This window comes from Chroicocephalus ridibundus, chromosome 2 (genome assembly GCF_963924245.1).
Source record: "Chroicocephalus ridibundus chromosome 2, bChrRid1.1, whole genome shotgun sequence".
Taxonomy (NCBI): Eukaryota; Metazoa; Chordata; class Aves; order Charadriiformes; family Laridae; genus Chroicocephalus; species Chroicocephalus ridibundus.
Genome location: NC_086285.1, coordinates 118,353,165 through 118,373,932, shown reverse-complemented (window position 1 = coordinate 118,373,932; position 20,768 = coordinate 118,353,165). Strand labels below are relative to the sequence as shown.

At 41.2% G+C, this 20,768-nt stretch overlaps 2 protein-coding genes across 2 annotated transcripts in view; one reads left to right on the top strand and one right to left on the bottom strand.

The window, feature by feature from the left end:
- The window catches only part of NPC1 (NPC intracellular cholesterol transporter 1), a 27,996-nt gene extending 16,494 nt beyond the window's left edge, over positions 1-11,502 (top strand). Inside the window, exons 11-25 of the mRNA XM_063326710.1 lie at positions 171-273; positions 1,241-1,430; positions 1,835-2,017; positions 2,738-2,852; positions 3,568-3,695; positions 3,784-3,924; positions 4,515-4,604; positions 4,718-4,908; positions 5,691-5,806; positions 6,254-6,383; positions 6,776-6,976; positions 7,782-8,013; positions 9,140-9,253; positions 10,049-10,211; positions 10,862-11,502. Coding sequence (XP_063182780.1) covers positions 171-273; positions 1,241-1,430; positions 1,835-2,017; positions 2,738-2,852; positions 3,568-3,695; positions 3,784-3,924; positions 4,515-4,604; positions 4,718-4,908; positions 5,691-5,806; positions 6,254-6,383; positions 6,776-6,976; positions 7,782-8,013; positions 9,140-9,253; positions 10,049-10,211; positions 10,862-10,944 — 2,180 coding nt within the window. The 3' untranslated portion in view covers positions 10,945-11,502. The remainder of the gene's footprint in view (positions 1-170; positions 274-1,240; positions 1,431-1,834; positions 2,018-2,737; positions 2,853-3,567; positions 3,696-3,783; positions 3,925-4,514; positions 4,605-4,717; positions 4,909-5,690; positions 5,807-6,253; positions 6,384-6,775; positions 6,977-7,781; positions 8,014-9,139; positions 9,254-10,048; positions 10,212-10,861) is intronic.
- RMC1 (regulator of MON1-CCZ1) overlaps positions 11,420-20,768 on the bottom strand; it is a 22,679-nt gene continuing 13,330 nt past the window's right edge. Inside the window, exons 10-20 of the mRNA XM_063326711.1 lie at positions 16,635-16,746; positions 15,543-15,587; positions 15,052-15,105; positions 14,620-14,748; positions 14,190-14,296; positions 13,325-13,444; positions 13,136-13,213; positions 12,872-12,976; positions 12,718-12,786; positions 12,351-12,576; positions 11,420-11,595 (exon numbers count right to left, since the gene is read on the bottom strand). Of these exons, the coding sequence (XP_063182781.1) occupies positions 11,516-11,595; positions 12,351-12,576; positions 12,718-12,786; positions 12,872-12,976; positions 13,136-13,213; positions 13,325-13,444; positions 14,190-14,296; positions 14,620-14,748; positions 15,052-15,105; positions 15,543-15,587; positions 16,635-16,746 (1,125 nt within the window). The 3' untranslated portion in view covers positions 11,420-11,515. The remainder of the gene's footprint in view (positions 11,596-12,350; positions 12,577-12,717; positions 12,787-12,871; positions 12,977-13,135; positions 13,214-13,324; positions 13,445-14,189; positions 14,297-14,619; positions 14,749-15,051; positions 15,106-15,542; positions 15,588-16,634; positions 16,747-20,768) is intronic.

The window sequence follows — 20,768 nt, the reverse complement described above, 5'->3', positions numbered from 1 at the left end:
TATTTCAGTAGTGTCTACTATTTCAGTAGGTTTTTTTGAGGACTCAGTGTTCTTAAACAGAATGCATTTTATGGAGTTGTGGGGATGGGTTTGCTTTGGACAATGCTAATTTTAAACTTAATTGTACCTGTCTATACTGGAATGTTAATAATTTTTTTCCTACTCTATAGATGATAACTATAATAATGCTACAGCTCTTGTTATTACTTTTCCTGTCAACAACTACTACAATGACTCAAGAAAGCTAATGAAAGCCTTGGCATGGGAAAAAGAGTAAGTAGGATTCCCGTGTTTTGAAATGCATATGTTACTTAGAGCAACCTTTGAATGTAGATACATGAAAAACGCCTGTGCTGCACTGACAGTTTCTCAGTGTAACTGCAGGGATGTTTTGAGAAGCAGCAAAACTTGTTAATGGTAGACTATGCTGGTCATAAGACTTTCACTTTGTCTGACATACTTCATTTGCTTTGAGGAGATAGGTCCTAGTCGTCTTCGTGGCCATCTAGTCCAGTAGCACTTGCTGATAAGTAACGTTGGAAAGGATTTTATATATTTCACTTTGGCTAGAATTACACAAGTAGACTGTCCAATCCACTGGACCATTACCACCAGTGGAAAGGTCTAGCACTTACATGTAATTCTTAAACTGTAATTTTTACAAAAGCCTTCAAGATGAGGATCTAAAGCTTTCAGTCCCTTCACCATATTGAAGAGCTGACGTTGGCTTACACAGGCCAACTGCTCTGGCTAACAGTTCAGATAAAAACTACTAGAAAGTCTGAAACTAAGTACAAGTATAACTAGTGTCTACTTGTGTCACAAGTACCTCCCTTCAGTTAGGGGAACTGAAATAAGGGCTAATAAATTGTTCAAGCACTGTAAGCAAGCTGCAGTCGTATTTCATGTGTGTACTTTGAGGCTTAACTTTGAGGGAAAACTGCACTTGGGCTTTGAAATAGTTTATGCTTATGCAAGATATCTTGCTGTCCTCAAACTCTGGAGAGAACATGGAAGGTATTTCAGCACAGTGTATTTCTAGTGCTTGGAGTAGAGTTCTAGGGATGCGTAGTCAGCGTCCTGCTTTTAAAAATGAGGAATGTCCCTCAAACTACTGCTTGGCCACATTGCACTCTTGTACCACACAGATGATTTAAATTTACCTTCAGTTGACTTCCAAGTATTGCTAATACAAGATGTTTTATCCTTTAAAGTGTGATGGGATTTTTTTTTCTTTTAGGTTTATTAACTTTTTGAAGAACTACAACAATTCAAACTTAACTATATCATTTTCTGCGGAACGGAGTATTGAAGACGAAATCAATCGTGAAAGCGACAGTGATATTGGCACTGTGTTGATAAGCTATATTGTAATGTTTGTATACATCTCCATGGCTTTGGGACATATCCAGAGCTGTAGAAGACTGCTGGTATGTGTATAGTTCTCATTGCTACAGGTTGCTGAGTAGTTTTTCTTAGCTTTAAGTGACTGAAGTATTTTTTGCAGACTGCTTACATTCAATCTTGTCTTAAAGCATTGAGCCCTCATCCTAGCAGGAGCTAGGACAAGCATTGTCCTTCTTGTTGTACTTGAGAATTTGTGTGCTTCGTAGCGTCAACTAAGTCTATTTTCACTTAACGTGCTGTTAACTTAAGCTTTAAGACTTGTAGACTTAAGTTGTTTTTTTTTTTCAATATCTGGATCTTCAAAAGAACTGGAAAAGTAAGCTTTCTACTAGCTTTGCTAAATGTAAGGGTGTTTTTTTTACCTTTGCTATAAGCTGTCCTGGGTGGTGATGCTGGTTTGGTTGACAGTCATTACAACTTTTTTTAGGTGGATTCAAAGATCTCCCTGGGCATTGCAGGAATCCTGATTGTACTGAGCTCGGTAGCATGTTCTATAGGCATTTTCAGCTACTTTGGAATCCCACTGACACTAATTGTGATAGAAGTAATTCCCTTCTTGGTGCTGGCTATTGGGGTGGACAACATTTTCATTATAGTCCAGACACTTCAGGTATGTATTCTTTCATACAGACTCTCCTAAATGTGCCTGTTATCTTTGAAGGCTGTTAACTTGAAGCAGAAGGTTTTCTGCATTCCAGTACTCAGCCCAGTCTGAGCAGCTCTGGACTCTCTCACAAGATATGTAGTGACCTTGAAGACAGACAAGATCATATGTACATTGATCCCCCACAAAAAAAAATAAAAACAGCTGCTTTTTCTTACTGCTGGCTGATATCAGGCTCATTTAACATAGTTTCTAGTCCGCATACTAGTGAATAATACTTTGAACATCCTTCTCTGGTAGTTGTAGAACTTCAGTATTTTGATCACTTGTAATCTTAGTGTATTGTGAGCAGTAATCATGGCATAAACTACATGCTTCAGACCATGGACTTCTGACATTAAGTTTTAGTTGGTAATCGTCTCTTTAATTTGACAGGTTCAATAACCCACTGAAACTGGCACTGCCTCTGGCAAGTGTGTGGTTTTGTCTGAAGCACTGAACTTATTACTGTATTTTAAGTTACGTTTTAAGCAAGGCAACAGGGGATGCTTATGTTGCTCTTGTATTAGAGAATCTCTGCTTTTTTTATCTAACTCATGTTAAGGCAGTGAAACGCTAAAAGATAGGTTTAAATTCTTAAAATTCAGTGGTTTCTTTAAGCCATACGTGAAAGCACTTTTTAAAGTGCATGATTCCTAATTATAATAAATTATTACCTTAAAACAGAGAGATGAGCGCCTCCAGGGTGAAACTCTGGATAAACAGATTGGCAGAGTCTTGGGAGATGTGGCACCCAGTATGTTTCTCTCATCTCTTTCGGAGACTGTGGCATTTTTTCTTGGTAAGACTTTTTAATATTTGAAGATAAGGGCCTTATCATATCTGCATGTTGCAAGAATAAATGCAAAACTAAAATATAAACTGGCATGCTTAAAAAGATGTAACTCTTCAGCTTGAAAGGCTGGGCTTTTTTACTGATTTGTCGTGACTAACAAGACTAAATTTGACCTTAGTAAGTATCCAGTGTCAGGTATACTAACTCCTGTATTGCATTCAGTCATCTTCCTGCTACTTGGAAAAATGCCCCTATGACAGATTGTTTGAGGTTCACTCTTATGTGTGAAGAACAAGTATGTGTTGGAGGCATATCTTATGTTGTTACCCTTAAAGTATAAATTGGCCTTCTTTCATAATGAACTTATTTGCTCAGAGTGTAATTTGCCGTTGGCTCAACTGGCATTGAGTGGCTTAATATTGAAGAACGGTCTTGCTTGACAGCACTCCTTAACTACCCTCTTACGCAGCCTGCACAAGACTGGTAACTTTGGAATTAAGAAATGTCTTGAATCTTGTGGCTTTGCACAGCCTTAATGCTGTCAAACAGGTCAAAGACATCAGTCATAGCCAGGCTTATATCAGCTGTTTTCTTTACTCTGAAGAGAGATACTCTTTGTCATGCTACAAGGCTAGCACTTAAATTGGGTATCTGTCTAGAAAATGCTCGTGCGTTTCGAAGAGAAGGGAGCTTGCTTAACAAACTGGGTCACTTCCTTCAGGGACACTGTCTACGATGCCAGCGGTTCGCACATTCTCCCTTTTTGCTGGAATGGCTGTGCTCATAGACTTTATTCTTCAAGTCACTTGCTTTGTAAGTCTCCTGGGCTTGGATATTAAGCGTCAAGAGGTGAGTGTAAATGCATGTGTAACTGCAGTGTAATAGGGATGGCATCTTCTGCAGAACCATACTAAATCTGCATTTAATCCATTTTCAGAGGAATAGACTGGATATTCTGTGTTGCATCAAAAGCAATGAAGAAACGAGTGGAGTACAGCGTTCGGAGAGTATCTTATTTCTGTTCTTCAAAAATCTGTATTCTCCGTATCTGCTTAAGGACTGGATGAGACCAATAGTAGTATGTATACTCTGTTTAAAGTAAGCAGTCATCTAAACTTGAGCAAAAGTATAGTGAGCCTGAAGGTCTAAATACTGAAGAAAAATCTTCACCACAGTGAAACAAATTAAGCTTCTGGTATTTTTGCTTTCAGCATTAGTGTTGGAATACTTTTGTAACTGCAAGAGTATTTCTAGTAAATAGAGGCTTGACCTTGGATTGTCCAAAGCCCAGATTTAAGAGTTGCATTACTGACAATCAAATCACTTTAGGTGTATGTCAGAAATCATCACACGTTGGCTCCCATGCTGCATTAATCTAGACTGTTGTTGCTGAATCTGTGATTTGGTTTGAGGCTACTGTGTGTATTTACCCAAGGTGTTTGGCATATCTTTCACTGCTGCCTTCTAAGTATAAATTTTCCCTTATGACTCCAAAGGGAGCTTTGTGTAAGTAGGCCTTAGGTTTGTACTAAGCCTGGGTAGCATATTTAAACTAGAGCCTCTTTGCGTGGTTCCTATTAACTTAGTAAGTTACTTCTATTGTTTGTTGTTTCTGCCCAGTCCTCACTTCCATGACTTTGGTGGTTGTTTTTGATTTTTTTTTTTCAGATAGCAGTGTTTGTGGGTCTCTTGTCATTCAGTACAGCAGTTATGCACAATGTAGAGATCGGACTGGATCAGTCTCTCTCAATGCCAGATGTAAGTCTTAAGAGTGTGTCGCTCTTCAGCAATTTGTGGCTGAATTGAAACCTCGATACCTTGTTGTGCTACCTCAATGTTATGTAATAGTAACTCAAAACTTTGCCTTTAAGGACTCCTATGTAATGGATTACTTCATCCAGCTCAGCAAGTACCTGCATGTAGGTCCTCCTGTCTACTTTGTCCTAGAGGAAGGGCACAACTACACCTCTTTGGAAGGGCAGAACATGGTGTGTGGTGGAATGGGATGTAATAATGATTCACTTGTCCAGCAAGTCTTCAATGCTGCAGAAATTGGTAGCTAGTAAGTCTTTCATGCTTTTCTCTGCATAATCACATGGTCACATGGAAGAGATGTAGCTGATGGGTATGTCCTTTTAATTTAGTTCAGGCTTAGCTGTTGATGGTACAACTGACACTCTAGTACTGGCTTTATATTGTGTTGGGGGTGGGAGGGGAAGGGAAAAAGCTGTGGGAATCTCCTAGAATGAGGATAAAACCTGTCTGGACTGGTGGGATATATTGATTTTTCTTGGGTTTGGAAAAGGGGCTTGATCCTTCAAGGCATCTGGGAAGAAAAACTCACGAAAATCTCTCAGTATGGTTAAGCTCTCCTAGAAAAGACTTGCTTGCTCAGCTTCTAAACTTGTGTAGCCTAGCAAGCCTAAGCAAGAATTATAACTGGAGTTCAGTAGTAAACATCTGAAGAAAGTCTCTTCCTGATGCTTTCCACTGTAGTTGAGTGGTTTTACTTCAGCCTAACTGAAGGAGGAGCCTTGCTTGAAAACTGAGGAAACAATATCTGGAATAAGATGGGGCATGGAGTGGACAGGGGAATGGAAAGATGAGCTTGGCAGTGGAACTTGAATGCAGGGAAGAAGCTCCTGCTTGCTGTTTGCTAGCTGCGGTGTTACAAGCAAGACTGGCTCCTCGATGGGGTACTGGGGCACAGGTAGGACTATATGAAGAGCTCAGTAGCTTGGACCAGAATGAGTTGACATGGTGTAAGTCAGCACTGGAGAGACCAAGGGATGTGCTGTGGAATGACACGTTACTGATGATGGATATGTTACATTGTTTTATTAGCACAAGGATAGGCTATGCCCCATCATCCTGGATTGATGACTACTTTGACTGGGTGAAGCCACAGTCATCCTGTTGCAGAGTCTACAATACCACTGGACAGTTTTGCAATGCTTCAGGTATTAGCATCCATCTTGTTGCTAGGGGATTAGCTTGGTTTATAAGTTTCACAGCCAAAACATTTTATCATGGTATGAGTCAGGCGAATAGCTCTTACTGTGAGCAGGCACCTCTTGAGTTGCCCTCTTAATTTGTTTGAACTGCTGCCTGAGAGAACTTCAGTATTCTGCTGGAATGCTGGAGGCTGAAGACAGCCTACCTAGACAGCCAATGCTAGAATATTAAAAAAAAAAAAAACTTGCTATAAAATTTTTGATCCTTCTGCTAGTTTCACTAGTGTGCACAAACTTTAGTGCTCTATTTTTGTTTGGATCCTTCAGTTTAATATAATTCTTATTGGGCCTAATGTAGATAGCTTATGGAATTGTATTGCAAGTCAGAAGTTATTAGTGTTACAACAAAGAATACTTGAACTTGTAGCTGACCTTCTTCCTGTATTTCTTCAGTCACTGATCCATCCTGCACTCGTTGTCGACCACTGACTCAAGAAGGCAAGCAGAGGCCACAGGGCAAAGACTTCATGACATTTTTGCCGATGTTCCTATCGGATAACCCTAATCCTAAATGTGGCAAAGGGTAAGAGCTATATTCTGTATATCTTGCTTTTAGACCAGTGTGTAAAAGATACTTGCTGTGGAAGTGTTACTTATGTCTACAAGGTCCGATATCTAATGTCCTTCTAAAAGGCATACAAACATTGACATCTCACCTGTTCTATAGTATTTTCTGAAACAAAACTGGAAAAAAATGCATCGTCAACTAAGTGGAACGGCAACTTTCCTCTGTACAAAGAGGAACAATTTCTATAGTCAGTCTGTTCTAGTATATCCAGTGTAATCTTGAAATGTATTGTGCTCTGAAGCTTTTGTCAGTTTTGGGAAACTGTTAGAAACAGGATTATAAGTTATAAAAGCTAATAATTTTGAGTGGTGCACACTGACATCTAAAACATTACTATGTTTATATAGAGGACATGCTGCATATAACTCTGCTGTCAACTTTATAAACAACAAATCTGATGTTGGAGCTACCTATTTTATGACTTACCATACTGTACTGAAAACATCATCTGATTTTATTGATGCTATGAAGAAAGCTCGGATTATAGCAGATAACATTACTGAAACCATGGGCATCAAAGAGAAGAACTACCGGGTGTTTCCTTACAGGTATGCTTAGATCTTTCTTGCCTTAGTGACAAATATTCAACTTGAGGAACTGAGAAAAGGTGCTGGTTAATAAGATGTTAGAGACTTGAGTTTTGTCTAACAGGAGGTAATATAGGGACTCTGGAATGTCTAGTAAAACTACAAAACCACAACTTAACTCAAGAAATCTGTCCTTCACTACAAAGGTAGCTCTGGCTTCAGCTTGGGCACTTCCTGGCTTTCATAGCAGGGTTTAATAGTTCTAACTGAAGCAGATATGTCAACTTGGGTCATTGCAAGCTGTAATGTGAAGGTATTGACTTCAAACTTAAGTTATTTAAACTTAAAGCAAAGGCAGCAGTGATGTCAAGTACTACATGTCTAATCCTTGTATGATTAACTAAAGACTCTGTATAAGAGTACCGCAATGAAGTTGAGTTGGAATTGGTATCTGTACAGCAGAAATACTAATCTCTGCTGCAAAGAATCCTGGCCATCCTTATGGTCTCACTGCATGATGAATCAGTTCAGACCCTCTGTGATAGTTCCTGCAGATACCACAGCCTTCTGGCAATTACTGCAGCTGCTTATATTGAAGTGTGGGAATTGCCCTGACCTCCAGATACAACCTTTATTTGAAGCGTTAGTGGAGAATTGTCATACAACAGCCAGTGCTCCATAGGAGTCATTCCACTGATGGTGGGAATCCAGGTCCTGTTGCTGACTTCTATTAGGAGGGAACTACTTTATCCTTAGCACAGAAGCTAATCTAATATTAGTATATAACAAGGAAGATGGGTAACTGCAACTTCTCTTCTTTCTGCAGTGTGTTTTATGTCTTCTACGAACAATACTTGACAATTGTGCACGATGCTATCTTTAACCTCTGTATCTCCTTGGGATCAATATTTTTGGTGACAACTGTGCTGCTTGGGTTTGAAGTATGGGCTGCTGTTGTAGTTTCAATAACTATTGCTATGATAATCATCAACATGTTCGGAGTGATGTGGCTCTGGGGCATCAGCTTGAATGCGGTTTCATTAGTAAATCTTGTCATGGTAAGTTAACAAGCTATCCCTCTGCTGCTGTTTCCAAGTCTTGAACAGTTCTGCATGTCTTACGTGTATATTCATGATGCCAAATAGTATTTTCTACTAAACTTTGACAGGCATTTGAACAGTAGTGGAACTATCTTAATATGTCTAGATGGTGTGTAGAAAATAGGTCTGACAAGTAGTGCTAGAACTGATAAGATACAGCTTACAGTTCAATTGCTGTATTGCATCTGGTGCTGGTACACTCTTCTGCAGCAACAGTTGTATTGCTACGGTATAGGCCAGGTGCTGTTGCACATCAACGGAGGATGTTCAGGCCCAAGGTAAGGACACATAGGTTAGTGCTAAGGCTTCTGCTGTACTTATGTTCTGCAAAGTAGATCTGTGATGTGCTGGCACCAGTGTTGTTCCTGCATAAATGGATGAAACCGCTTGAGCAGAGAGTGCCTTGGTGAAACACTCCAGAACTTAGTAACTAATAGCTGAGCGCTAGAGCTCTGCCTTACCTTGTTCTCTAGAGATTTATTGCAGATCTGAGAAAGTTGTGAGAGAATAAGTGGCTGCCCCAGTTAGGCTTATCTAGCAGGTAGACTTGCATGAACATGTGCCTAGTTATAAGATTTGCCAACTGTTCAGTCAGTGTTATAAATGACTATTTAAACAGCTTGGTTTTAAGATTAAACTGAAGCGTTAACCCCAACTGAATCTTTATGGTATCAGGTAAGCACATATATTCAGTGTTACTCTAAAGCAATGTTATTGCAGCTAATATCCTTGAACTGATTTTAGTGTTCAGTGTTCACTACATGCATTGTACTGAAGCCAGCTTTCTTCAACATGAAGAAACTTTTGTCATCCAAAACAATCTAATATTCTGATTCCTATTTAATCAGATTAATTGTCCATTAGTCATGTCTGGTGTTAAAATGCCGCACAGTGCCTGCAACAGTCTCTAGTAACCAAGTCATGCTGAGCTTCTAATTTCCAGGGATGCTTTAGCCCTGGGAACCAAACACAATGCTAGAACTTCTAGCCTGTCTAGAGCTCTGACTAGACACTTTACCATCAAAGCAGTATTTTGCTTTGATGGTAATGGTATTTTCCTGTGTGTTTCTTTTTCTCTCTCTAGAGTTGTGGTATTGCTGTGGAATTCTGCAGTCATGTGACAAGAGCGTTCACTATTAGTACTAAGGGCAGCAGAGTAGAGCGTGCAGAAGAAGCTCTGTCTCACATGGGCAGTTCAGTAAGTCCTGTCTGTACGGGGGGGTGGAATGAGTAGCCAACTTACAACTTCACAGACTATGCCAATTTCCTTGAGCCATAAGGACGGCCTTGCCATTTTTTTTTTTTGAATACTTGATTAAAACTCTTAGAGGTCAACCTAGGCTTCTATAGTAATAGGGGTGATCAGTTTTTAGTCTGATGTTCCTACTACCTAATAGTAGAGAACAGAGCTAAGAGCCTCTGCTGAACTAGTACTTTGGATTAACCTTGAATTGTCCCATTAAAGTTTAAGTGCTTCTTTTTTCCAAATACTCAGAGGTGTGTAGGAAAGGTTGTTCTGAATATGGGATGCAATTGAAACTTTGGGAATACAAGTAGGGCTCAGCATTTAGGCAGTACTGTAGTGTCATTTAGACTAAGATAAGCAAGCTGGGTGGGGTTGGAATACACAGTTCTGGTGATACATGTCCTGGACCCAGGTAAGGAACTTCACTGGAATGTGAGCTACTTCAGTAACAGCTTTCATCTGTGTCTGCCTGAAGTAAAAATAAAACTAGGTGGCTGTGAGATAAGAGTGGATTTTTAATCATGGTGAGCGTGGCCTGTGGTGTCAGGTTCTAGTGTGACCAAGAAGTTGGAACTCTTCTCCTGAGTAGGTCTTGGATTTTGGTTCTAAGGACTAACCTAAGATATGCAGTATACCTTTTTATAAGAGCCTCAAATTACATAAGAATTTTAGCAAATGTTAAATACTTGAAGCAAATGAGTTACATAAAGCCCTACTTGTCACTTAAACCCACTTTTTTATTGACAGGTTTTCAGTGGTATCACACTGACCAAATTTGGAGGAATTGTAGTACTGGCTTTTTCCAAATCTCAAATCTTCAAGATATTCTACTTCAGGATGTATCTAGCTATGGTTCTGCTGGGAGCAACACATGGACTAATATTTCTTCCGGTACTGCTTAGTTACATAGGTAAGATGTGATGGTCTGCTCTAAAATGCACTTCAAACAAAAATAGTTAGCTGTCTGTGGACACTCTCTCTCCATTAAATAGGAAGGGTTGCAAGGATAAAAAACAGTACCTGAGTGTGCCTCTGTCATTCAATTAGCTGGTCTGTTGGAAAGCAAGGACTGACTGGTGGCAGTGCAAGCTCACCGTTGCGGGCATGCTGAGCTGAAGCAACTGTGGCCTGCCCTGTGTGGTTGCACTGTGCTGCTCTTCATGGAGGGGGCTGCCTAGGCCTGTGTGGCTCAGCATGATTAATGTCTCTAAACTTGGGGAGAGGATGGTGGGTGAAAGCATTAAATCTGTTGTGGGACGGTGTTCCTGCATTTTTTTGCAGTAAGGATGATCCAAACGCTGTCCTCTCGAATCTGGAAATTGATGCCTGTGGTGTAGTTCTTAGGCTCAGTTAAAGTCTGCTTTTTACTTACAAGGGTTAAGACTGATGGTGATTCACCTACTGCTGAATTCAGCTATTAACAGCTGAGCCAGAAGCATGTTTCTGAAGTCTCGTCAATGTTAAGCTGGACCTAGACAACTAAGATCGTGCTTCTCTATGACTGAATGATCTGCTGTAATGTTGAGACTTCTGAATAACTGTGTTTTTTCTCTCATGCAGGGCCATCGGTAAATAAAGCTAAAACTCGTGCTGCACAAGAGAGGACCAGAGGTACAGAACGGGAGAGACTCCTCTACTTCTAGTTTTTAACAGTGTTCAGTGGACTCCATGAACTGTGGCTTAGGCCCAGCTCTTCTTAAGAACTGAAGCGCAGCAACATTCTATGACTATCACACTGTAACCACCACTGACTTGACTCCTGCACAGGTTCAACTAGAAGATATCAGCTGCAGCTTTGGACGTAGCTTTAAACTCAGGAAATGCTCTGTGTGGCTCATGTAACAGTATTACTAAAACTAGGTGTGTTAACAAGATTACTGGAACACTTCTGTTTTCAAGAGGTTGCATCTTTTTCTTCTAGAAACCTAAACCAGCTGTATCATGAGTTGAATAGTGTTGTTTTTTTTTTTGTCAATGAAACTGAGGTGACATGGGTATGAGAATGGACTGCTAAACCACTGACACTTATTTTAAATGCAGGTCAATGCAACTTTTGTCTCTATTTTTAGGGGGAAGCCATCACAAGTTGTAATATTTTTAGTACTATTTGCCAAAATGTCTTGTATATACTTTATTATAAAATAGCCATTTTGTAGTTCAAAAATCTACTTAAATGCAATAAATTAAGTTTATACATTTCAGTGGAAGTGTCTTTCAGAATGTTGTGGGCTTCATGAGAGCTTGTTCTCCAAAAACTTGTTTGAAGAAGGTGACGTGTTCTTCACAGTGCTCACCTAAGGGGGGGCAAAATAAAAGTTCGTGTTAACTTTAAAACTTGGAAACTGAGAAGCAAGGTTGTGTAGTTTCACTTAACCCCAATTAAATACTAATTCTTATCTTTAATGCCTTTGAGTAAAAGAGTTTAATGATTTTAAAGCAATGGGATAGTGAGGTATCGTCAGTCCTGTGACAAGTATTCTTGTGGTGAAGCAGACGTCTGATCTAGTTCCTCTATCTAACCAGCAGATTTGTATCCATGAGAGTTCTTCACTGTCAAGATGTAAGATCTTGGAGTGATAGTCTCTGCCTGTAGACTATTTGGTGATAAGAACATGTTGCTAGAGCAAGCAGTTCAGCATGGTTTTTAAAGTGAGAGTAAGTGTAGTATAGAACAGGCCTTGAATCTTTAAAATCTGTGGAAACAGGCAACTGAACTCAAAGGTTTCTTGACCCAGTTCCTGGCTTCAGGAGAAAGCACTAATTGGAGACAATGGCTTTACTAAAATAAGCAGTGCAAGCAACTGCAAGCCAAACAGGTTACCTTAATGGGCAAGTTCCTGTTTGGTTCAGTCTGTTTACTCGTGGGTGCAGTATACAAAGGAGCAAGGCAAGTTAACTTTGGAACTATGACTAAAGGTAAGTCTAAAATACAGGCTAGAATGAACTGAGAGTTTTATCTTGTAATATAGACTTAGCTGGAGTGGAAGCAAAACAAGTCTTAGTTCTGTTTGCACAGCTGGGTATCTTGGTCTAACTCCTTATTGCTTACCTGGTGTGAAACTAGGGTTTCCTCGTAACCGCTGATTTCTTTGTTCAAAGAATCTGAATATAGTATAGAAAAGCATATCATCTTCTGCTTGTTTTGCTGCGTCAAGGAATTTGCGGGCCGAAATGCTGTCATGTCCTCCAATACCCCTGATGAATCTCAAGGCAGCCAAAACTTGGTGTTTGGACAACAGAACTTCCACTATTTCATCATTTGCTGTGGAAAGTCTCTGTGAAGTCAATCACAGCTGTAAGACTATGCTTCTAACAAATGACTGAGATGCTAGCTAGTCACTTCAACCTTGGTCAGGTAAGCTGTTTGACAAGTCTAACTCGTGTGACATGGAGTTACTATAGTCTGAAATGCTTACTTTTAACATGTCCAGAGAGAGCTGATGTGCGGGAGGGTAAATGCTTTCCAGGGACAGTAACAGACAAGCCTAGGGCAAAAGTAGAAATAACCTTAAAATTCTGAAGACCTCCCACCTCCATCGCTTGCTTATTGAAGCGACTTGTCTTACATACCAAAGGCTTTGAATCACTGAGCACATGGTACTGCAGAAACTGATGGAGCATGTAGAACAAGTTGTGTTGAACAAGGGTTTTGATGACCAGCTCATACAAGTAGTGCTGTGAATGCAGGAAAAACATCAAAGGTACGTCTCAGTACCAGTTTTTACAAACTAGAAGGCAGTATTGTAGAGGACTTAGACACATGACCAAGGCTGGTCTGAAACTCCATGTAATTTCATGGAATGAGGTAATATACTTGGCATGCAAGTACTTCACCTGAACTGCAATCTGGAACTGGTTGAGAGAGCGAATGTATTCCATCAAGACCGCTATAGTGAACTTATGAGGTGCTTCCTGGACGACAAAAAAGTTAATGGCAACCCTGTAAGAATGGGCAGGCTCCTTCAAGCAGTCAAGTTTGCTGCTCTGAGACTGCTGCCAAACTAGCACTTAGAATTAACTTACCTTCTTCTCTGTAAACACAGATAAAACATGTGTGTACATGTCAGACTGGTCAATAACTGCTTGAGTGCGGACCGGACGTTTCAGGAGTGGATTACTTCTACTCAGGCCTGCTTCTACCACCTACAAGAAGAAAGCCTTTTAAAAAGAGAACTGTAGTGTTGTGGTACAGTTCTAGTCAGTCTCATCTGTACAGAGACTGTTTTCCACTGGGAACATAATTATAAATGTGTTTTGTTACTGAGCAAATTAACATTTGTAGTCATATTATACTAGATGTATTCTGTTCAGTGTGAGCTTTAGTATTAAATTTAAAACTGCTTTTATAGTTATATATTTATATAAAGTTAAATAAATATAGATGCTACTATATGCCTCAAAGTCAGGAGATGAATCAAACTTACTATGATGATACAGGCACTCAGCTTTAGAAGGGTTTTTCATATTTGGCTGTAATATGTGAGTTAGTGCTTGAACTGGGTATTTTAACAGATGCATCAGGGCTGCATATAGTGTGCAGTAGTAATGTGTGCCATAAAATCAGTGGCTTGGAAACTCTCTTGATAGTTATGGATTCCAAGTTGCTTTTTGAGCTTCTGCCCTCTTTCTGCTTTCAAGCACTGGGTTATGTTACTTGTCATGCTGGAGAATGAGCCATGCAGCATCTGCCACAACAGTGTTAAGTGGGGGTCCTAGAGCAGCTTGCCCAGTAGACCTTCTACTGTGAGCCTGAGACAGCCAGGACCTTGGGCTAGGCCTGAATTTCTTAGGCAGAAGAGAGCAAGTATTCTGCCTCCATCATGATGCAACCTGAAATGCAAACAGCATCATCCTGTCTTTTTAAGCTGCTGTAGCTAAGGTGGTTTACCAGAGTATAGCTTTGCTCAGCTTCCAAGTACTTCTTATATTCATGATTCAGTTTGTCAAAAACAGTTGCAATCACAGATAGTGATCCCCTTTCTGGCTCACTGAGCACTGAAAAGATAAGAAGAAAAAAGAACTGTGAGGAGGAATAACCAGGGGCTTAATGTTGCCTTTTTTTTAAAGGTTATCTCTACTCTAAACTTCAAAGAAGCACTTTCAGTTATGTCAGACGTATTTTAACTACATGGGGGGAAGCTGGATTCTTTCATGTTGTTAAGTCATTCCTGAGGGTAGTCTAGGCAAATGACATTTCACGGGACTAAGCTAGCTTCAGAAGTGGTCTCAAGTTTAAGAACAGTCCAGTTGACTTGTGTGAGCATTTATAAATAAGCAGTATTGTACTTTCAAGATACAGACAAAGCACATGAACTTACTTTGAGAGCACACAGACAGAATAACCATTTTGCATTCTTTCCTTTGGAGAAGGAAATCCATTAGTTTTCCTTTATCTAGCAAGAGGTTAACTACAGGTTCAAGTTTCACTTGAAGACTCCAGAGGTAACCTTGATTTGAAGGAGTAAAATAAAAAGTGAATTGCCTTATATAGTACAGCCTAGACATCCCACTTTTCCACCTTAAATGAGAACACATCTCAATTGTTTGAGTATAGATTACATCATATTTTAGAGCAGCATTACCCCTGAAACGTTGTAGTAAAGATATGGTCATCCTCAGTTATCACTACCAAGAGTAGTCATCTTAGTACGTACATCTGCTTAGTCACTTTAAGTTGCTTTGTGCACTGAAGGTATAAACTAGCCCCCTTTGACCCCACGTATAGTAGAGTCAAACAGCTCAGCACTTACCTTCACTTGCACTGATGATAATATCAGGTTGAAAGACAATCCAAGATGAAGAATCTAAATGTTAAAGTTCTAACATCCATATTATCATTGATTCTAAACTGTTGCTACTAAATTCATGCTACTGTACTGAAGCAGATCCCATTAACATACTTTCATTTACTGTCATCCCTTCTTGTAAGGTCTTGAACCACATTCTTGGAATTTTATCTTCAATTTCATAGTGTACTATTCAGTAGTTTCATCCATGTATCTCAAATGACCACAAAATGTGGTATTGTGATTTCTAGAGATTGACAGATTTCTGTATTTACAACTATGAAAGCATTACAGTCTCTTACGAAGCATACTATTTTCTCTTGAAGTAAGTACGTATAATCTGCTAAAGCTGGACTTAATGGGTCGATGTAACAAATGCAAGCTTCTTCCATGCTTTGTACATAGAATGAGGCTTTAGTAATACTCTTTGCACTTTTACAGTATTTAAAGGATACAGAGTTTACATGGAACAGGAGACTGACTCGTCACAGAGGCTGGACCTGCAGAAAAATTAAAATAAGGTGAAAAATAGTAGTACTCTGGCAGCTCTCCTACACCAACAAGATACAAACTATAATCTTACACTGAAAAGGCAAGTATGGATTGTAACATGACACAGGCAAAAAAATATACCCTTTGTGTAGCCAGATCAAAGAAAATCTGACACTGTGAGAAGGCAAACAGACTCTTCAAAGCATGATTTCACTTGGCTGAAAAACCAAAACAATCATGCACACAGAAGTATTCCATCTCTAAGACTACAATTCTAAATACATAGACTCCATTGGCTGTATTTATGTGTGATCACTTCCGTTTCTTAAAAAGCAAGACTGGTTTCTGATCCTAACCTTTGTTTAATACAAACCTCCACCTTCAGATTCATCAGTTGTACTTGCTATTAGTGACCTCAAAATTCAGATGTTAAAGAGGTTTTAAGGTGCAATCATTCCTATAGAAGCATCTTTCTCTTCTATAAAGAGAACGATGCTGCTTCACCATATGCTCAGGCTATTTCTAGCTACTTCCAGCTTGAGGGTAATCATCTGCTACACTTCTAGGACAGGAGAACAGAAAGATAATCCAAAACGACAACTTTTGTTGAAGTCCTAACACTGATCTTAGCGTTGCTTCTAAACTGGTCTGAAACTTAATTCTAAGCTTGGATTGTCTTTCACCTCTTTATGTATCTTACTTACAAAGTTAAATAGTCATCACTTAAGCCAGAAAAACATGAAGTGCTTTTGCATACACACATAAGCTTTTATAGCTGCAGCCAGAAAAATAAAGATAACCACAACTTTAGAGTGTAAAACCAAAGGACTATGGGAAATATGTACCTTAAACAATAACTCTTACTTTTCTCTAGTAGGCACAAGTTTGGAACACAATTTTATGCTCAATTCCTTCTTACCTTCTTTCCTCCCTCACCTCTCCTAAGTATGTATAACAACAGTGTTAGTAACTAGCATCCTAAAAACTGAAACACTCTTGTACGTTTAGATAATCTTGGTAACAGTGATAGGACATTTATTATAGAGTAGTTTTACCTGCTACAGGTATCTGGTAGGGTTGTATTGATCGAGGTGGAAGTACAAATTGATGGATGGTAGTAGACCCGTCAAATTCTGCTTTTAGCTTGATGTCAAATATAACAGAAGTCTGCAATTGAGAAGAGGACGTTAGTATTCATGAAATGTAATTTACCACCCATTTACATGTACTCAGGCTGCTTTTCACATTTCCATCTTGTGTTCTCCGTTAGAATCATAGAATGATTTGGGTTGGAAGGGATGTGCTGGGGGCAGGGACACCTCCCACTAGACCAGGCTGCTCAAAGCCCCGTCCAACCTGACCTTGAACACATCCACTGATGGGGCATCCACAACTTCTCTGGGCAACCTGTTCCAGGGTCTCACCACCCTCACTGTAAAAAAATTTCTCTTATATGCAATCTAAATGTACCCATGCCAGTGGCATGCTGGCCCTAGACTTGGAAAAGATAGGGGGCATAACCAGGCTCCTTAGGAATAAGTCTGGGGGTGGCAGAATTTCGGCTCCTGCCAGTAAAAAGGAGAAAGGACCTATAGCCCAGCTGAAGTGCTTATACACTAATGCACGTAGCATGGGCAACAAACAGGAGGAGCTGGAAGCCATTGTGCAGCAGGATAATTATGATGTAGTCACCATCACAGAAACGTGGTGGCATGACTCACATAGCTATAGTGCTGCCATGGATGCCTATAGGCTCTTCAGGAAGGACAGGCAAGCAAGGAGAGGCGGGGGTGTGGCCCTGTATGTTAAGGAGCGTTATGAATGCTTTGAACTTAATGATGGTGATAATGAGACTGAGTGTTTATGGGTAAGAATCAGGGGCAGGGCTAACAAGGCAGATATCGTAGTAGGAGTCTGTTACAGACCGCCCAATCAGGATGAGGAGGCAGATGAAATATTCTATAAACGGCTGGGAGAAGTCTCAAGATCGCGAGCTCTTGTCCTCGTGGGGGACTTCAATTTGCCGGACATCTGCTGGGAATACAATACAGCAGGGAGGGAACAGTCTAGAAGGTTCCTGGAATGTGCTGGGGATAACTTCCTGACACAGCTAGTGAGAGAGCCAACTAGGGAAGGTGCCCTGCTGGATCTGTTGTTTGTAAATAGGGAAGGTCTTGTGGGGGATGTGAAGGTTGGAGGCTGTCTTGGGAACAGTGACCATGAAATGATAGAGTTTTCAATTCTGCGAGAAGCAAGGAGAGGGGTCAGCAGAACTGCTACCTTGGACTTCCGGAGGGCGGACTTTGGGCTTTTCAGGAGCCTCGTTGACAAAGTCCCCTGGGAGGCGGTCCTCCAGGGCAAAGGAGCCCAGGAAGCCTGGATGATTTTCAAGAAGGAAGTCTTAAAGGCGCAGGAGCAGGCTGTCCCCATGCACCAGAGGACAAGCCATCGGGGAAAAAGGCCGGCCTGGCTAAACAGGGAGCTAGTGTTGCAACTTAGGGAAAAAAAGAGGATCTATGGCCTCTGGAAGGAAGGGCAGGCCACTCAGGACGACTACAAAGAGGTAGTGAAGCTATGTAGGGAAAAAATCAGGAGGGCCAAAGCCCAGCTAGAGCTAAACCTGGCTTCTGTTGTCAAGGACAACAAAAAAAGTTTCTATAAACATATTAGCAATAAGAAGAGGACTAAGGATTATCTCTGTCCTCTAGTAGATAGGGCCGGCAACATAGTGACCAAGGATGAGGAAAAGGCTGAGGTACTTAATGAAGTCTTTGCCTCAGTCTTCAGCAGTAGGACCAGTTGTTCCCTGAGCACCCAGACCCCTGAACTAGAAGACAGGGATGGGGAGCAGAATGAAGCCCCTCTAATCCAAAGGGAAACGGTGAGGGACCTGCTTCAGCACCTGGAGGTGCACAAATCTATGGGGCCGGATGGGATCCACCCAAGGGTATTGAAAGAGCTGGCGGAGGTGCTCGCCAGGCCACTTGGTATCATTTATGAGCAGTCCTGGACAACCGGGGAGGTCCCAGCTGACTGGAGGTTAGCAAATGTGACACCCATCCACAAGAAGGGCCGGAAGGAGGATCCGGGGAACTACAGGCCAGTCAGTCTGACCTCGGTGCCTGGGAAGGTCATGGAACAGATCCTCCTCAGTGCCATTACACGGCACATGCAGGAGAACAGGGTGATCAGGCCCAGTCAGCATGGGTTTGTGAAGGGCAGGTCATGCCTATCAAACCTAATATCCTTCTATGATAAGGTGACCCACTTAGTGGATGAGGGAAAAGCTGTGGATGTTATCTACTTGGATTTTTGCAAAGCTTTTGACACTGTTTCCCACAGCATTCTCCTGGAGAAACTGGCTGCTCATGGCCTGGACAGGTGTACTCTTCGCTGGGTAAAAAACTGGCTGGATGGCCGTGCCCAGAGAGTGGTGGTAAATGGAGTTAAATCCAGTTGGTGTCCAGTCACAAGTGGTGTCCCCCAGGGTTCGGTGCTGGGGCCGGTTCTCTTTAATATCTTTATCAATGATCTGGATGAAGAGGTCGAATGCACCCTCAGTAAATTCGCAGATGACACTAAACTGGGCGGGCGTGTTGATCTGCTTGAGGGTAGGTTGGCTCTGCAGAGGGATCTGGACAGGCTGGACCGATGGGCTGAGACCAATGGTATGAGGTTCAACAAGGCCAAGTGCCGGGTCCTGCACTTGGGACACAACAACCCCATGCAGCGCTACAGGATTGGGGCAGAGTGGCGCGAAAGCAGCCCGACAGAAAAGGACTTGGGAGTGTTGGCTGATAGCCGGCTGAATATGAGCCAGCAGTGTGCCCAGGTGGCCAAGAAGGCCAACAGCATCCTAGCCTGTATCAGGAATAGTGTGGTGAGCCGGACTAGGGAAGTGATCATCCCCCTGTACTCGGCACTGGTGAGGCCCCACCTCGAGTACTGCGTTCAGTTTTGGGCCCCTCGCTACAAGAGGGACATTGAGGTGTTGGAGCGTGTCCAGAGAAGGGCTACAAAGCTGGTGAGGGGTCTGGAGGACAAACCTTATGAAGAACGACTGAGGGAGCTGGGGTTGTTTAGCTTGGAGAAGAGGAGGCTGAGGGGAGACCTTATCACCCTCTACAACTACCTGAAAGGAGGTTGTAGAGAGATGGGGGCTGACCTCTTCTCCCTGGTGACAAGTGATAGGACGAGGGGAAACGGGTTCAAGTTACGTCAGGGGAGGTTTAGATTAGATATTAGGAAACATTTTTTCACTGAAAGGGTTATTAAACATTGGAATAGGCTGCCCAGGGAGGTGGTGGATTCACCATCCCTGGAGGTGTTTAAAAAAAGGGTAGGTGGGACACTTAGGGACATGGTTTAGAAGTGGCTCTTGTCAGGGTAGGCTAAAGGTTGGACTCGATGACCTTAAAGGTCCCTTCCAACCTCAACAATTCTATGATTCTATGATTCTCTTTCAGTTTAAAACCACTGCCCTTTTAACTGTTGCTACAGCGCCTGGTAAAAAGTCCCTCTCAGTCTGTCTTATACACCCCCTTATAAGAGTCTTATGTCAAATTCACTGCTTAATTATGGATGCTAGAAACTGTGAGGAAAATTCTGCATCTTCCTATGATATCCTCATAGTTCTGTCAACTCAGGTCACTAATGCTTCTACCCACTATGGACAACAGTGGAAATTAGCTTTGCTTTCAGTGCTAATGAAACATGACTTCAATTATTGATATCTACTCTATTCAGTCTGGTTTTGTTTTCTGTGTTTATATAGTCATGTTTATAGCTTGACCAAAATGCTGGAGAGTAAGTGCTCTGGGTTAAATGCTAGTGTGTAGAATTAACATGAATTATAACTGAAAGATCAACTAATCATCCTAATGAGATAACATGCTCCAGTTCTTGAAGCTGCTCAAGAGAAGATAACACAAGCAGCTAAAGCCTTTCCACAAGTTAAGAGCAAAGTACCACTTTAGCTTTACCACCGATCAAGCCTTGCTACTGAGACTACAGACAAGCAAGTTTTACCTATGCTACCATACACATAAGATCATTTATGTTCACAGGTATCATTCAAATGTATGCAATATGAGAAGTCCCCAGGATTCATAATTTAGTACCCAATTTAACTCTGCCTCTTGTATAATGCCTTAAAAGCCTATACAGTGCAGCAGCAAAGTATCATAGGA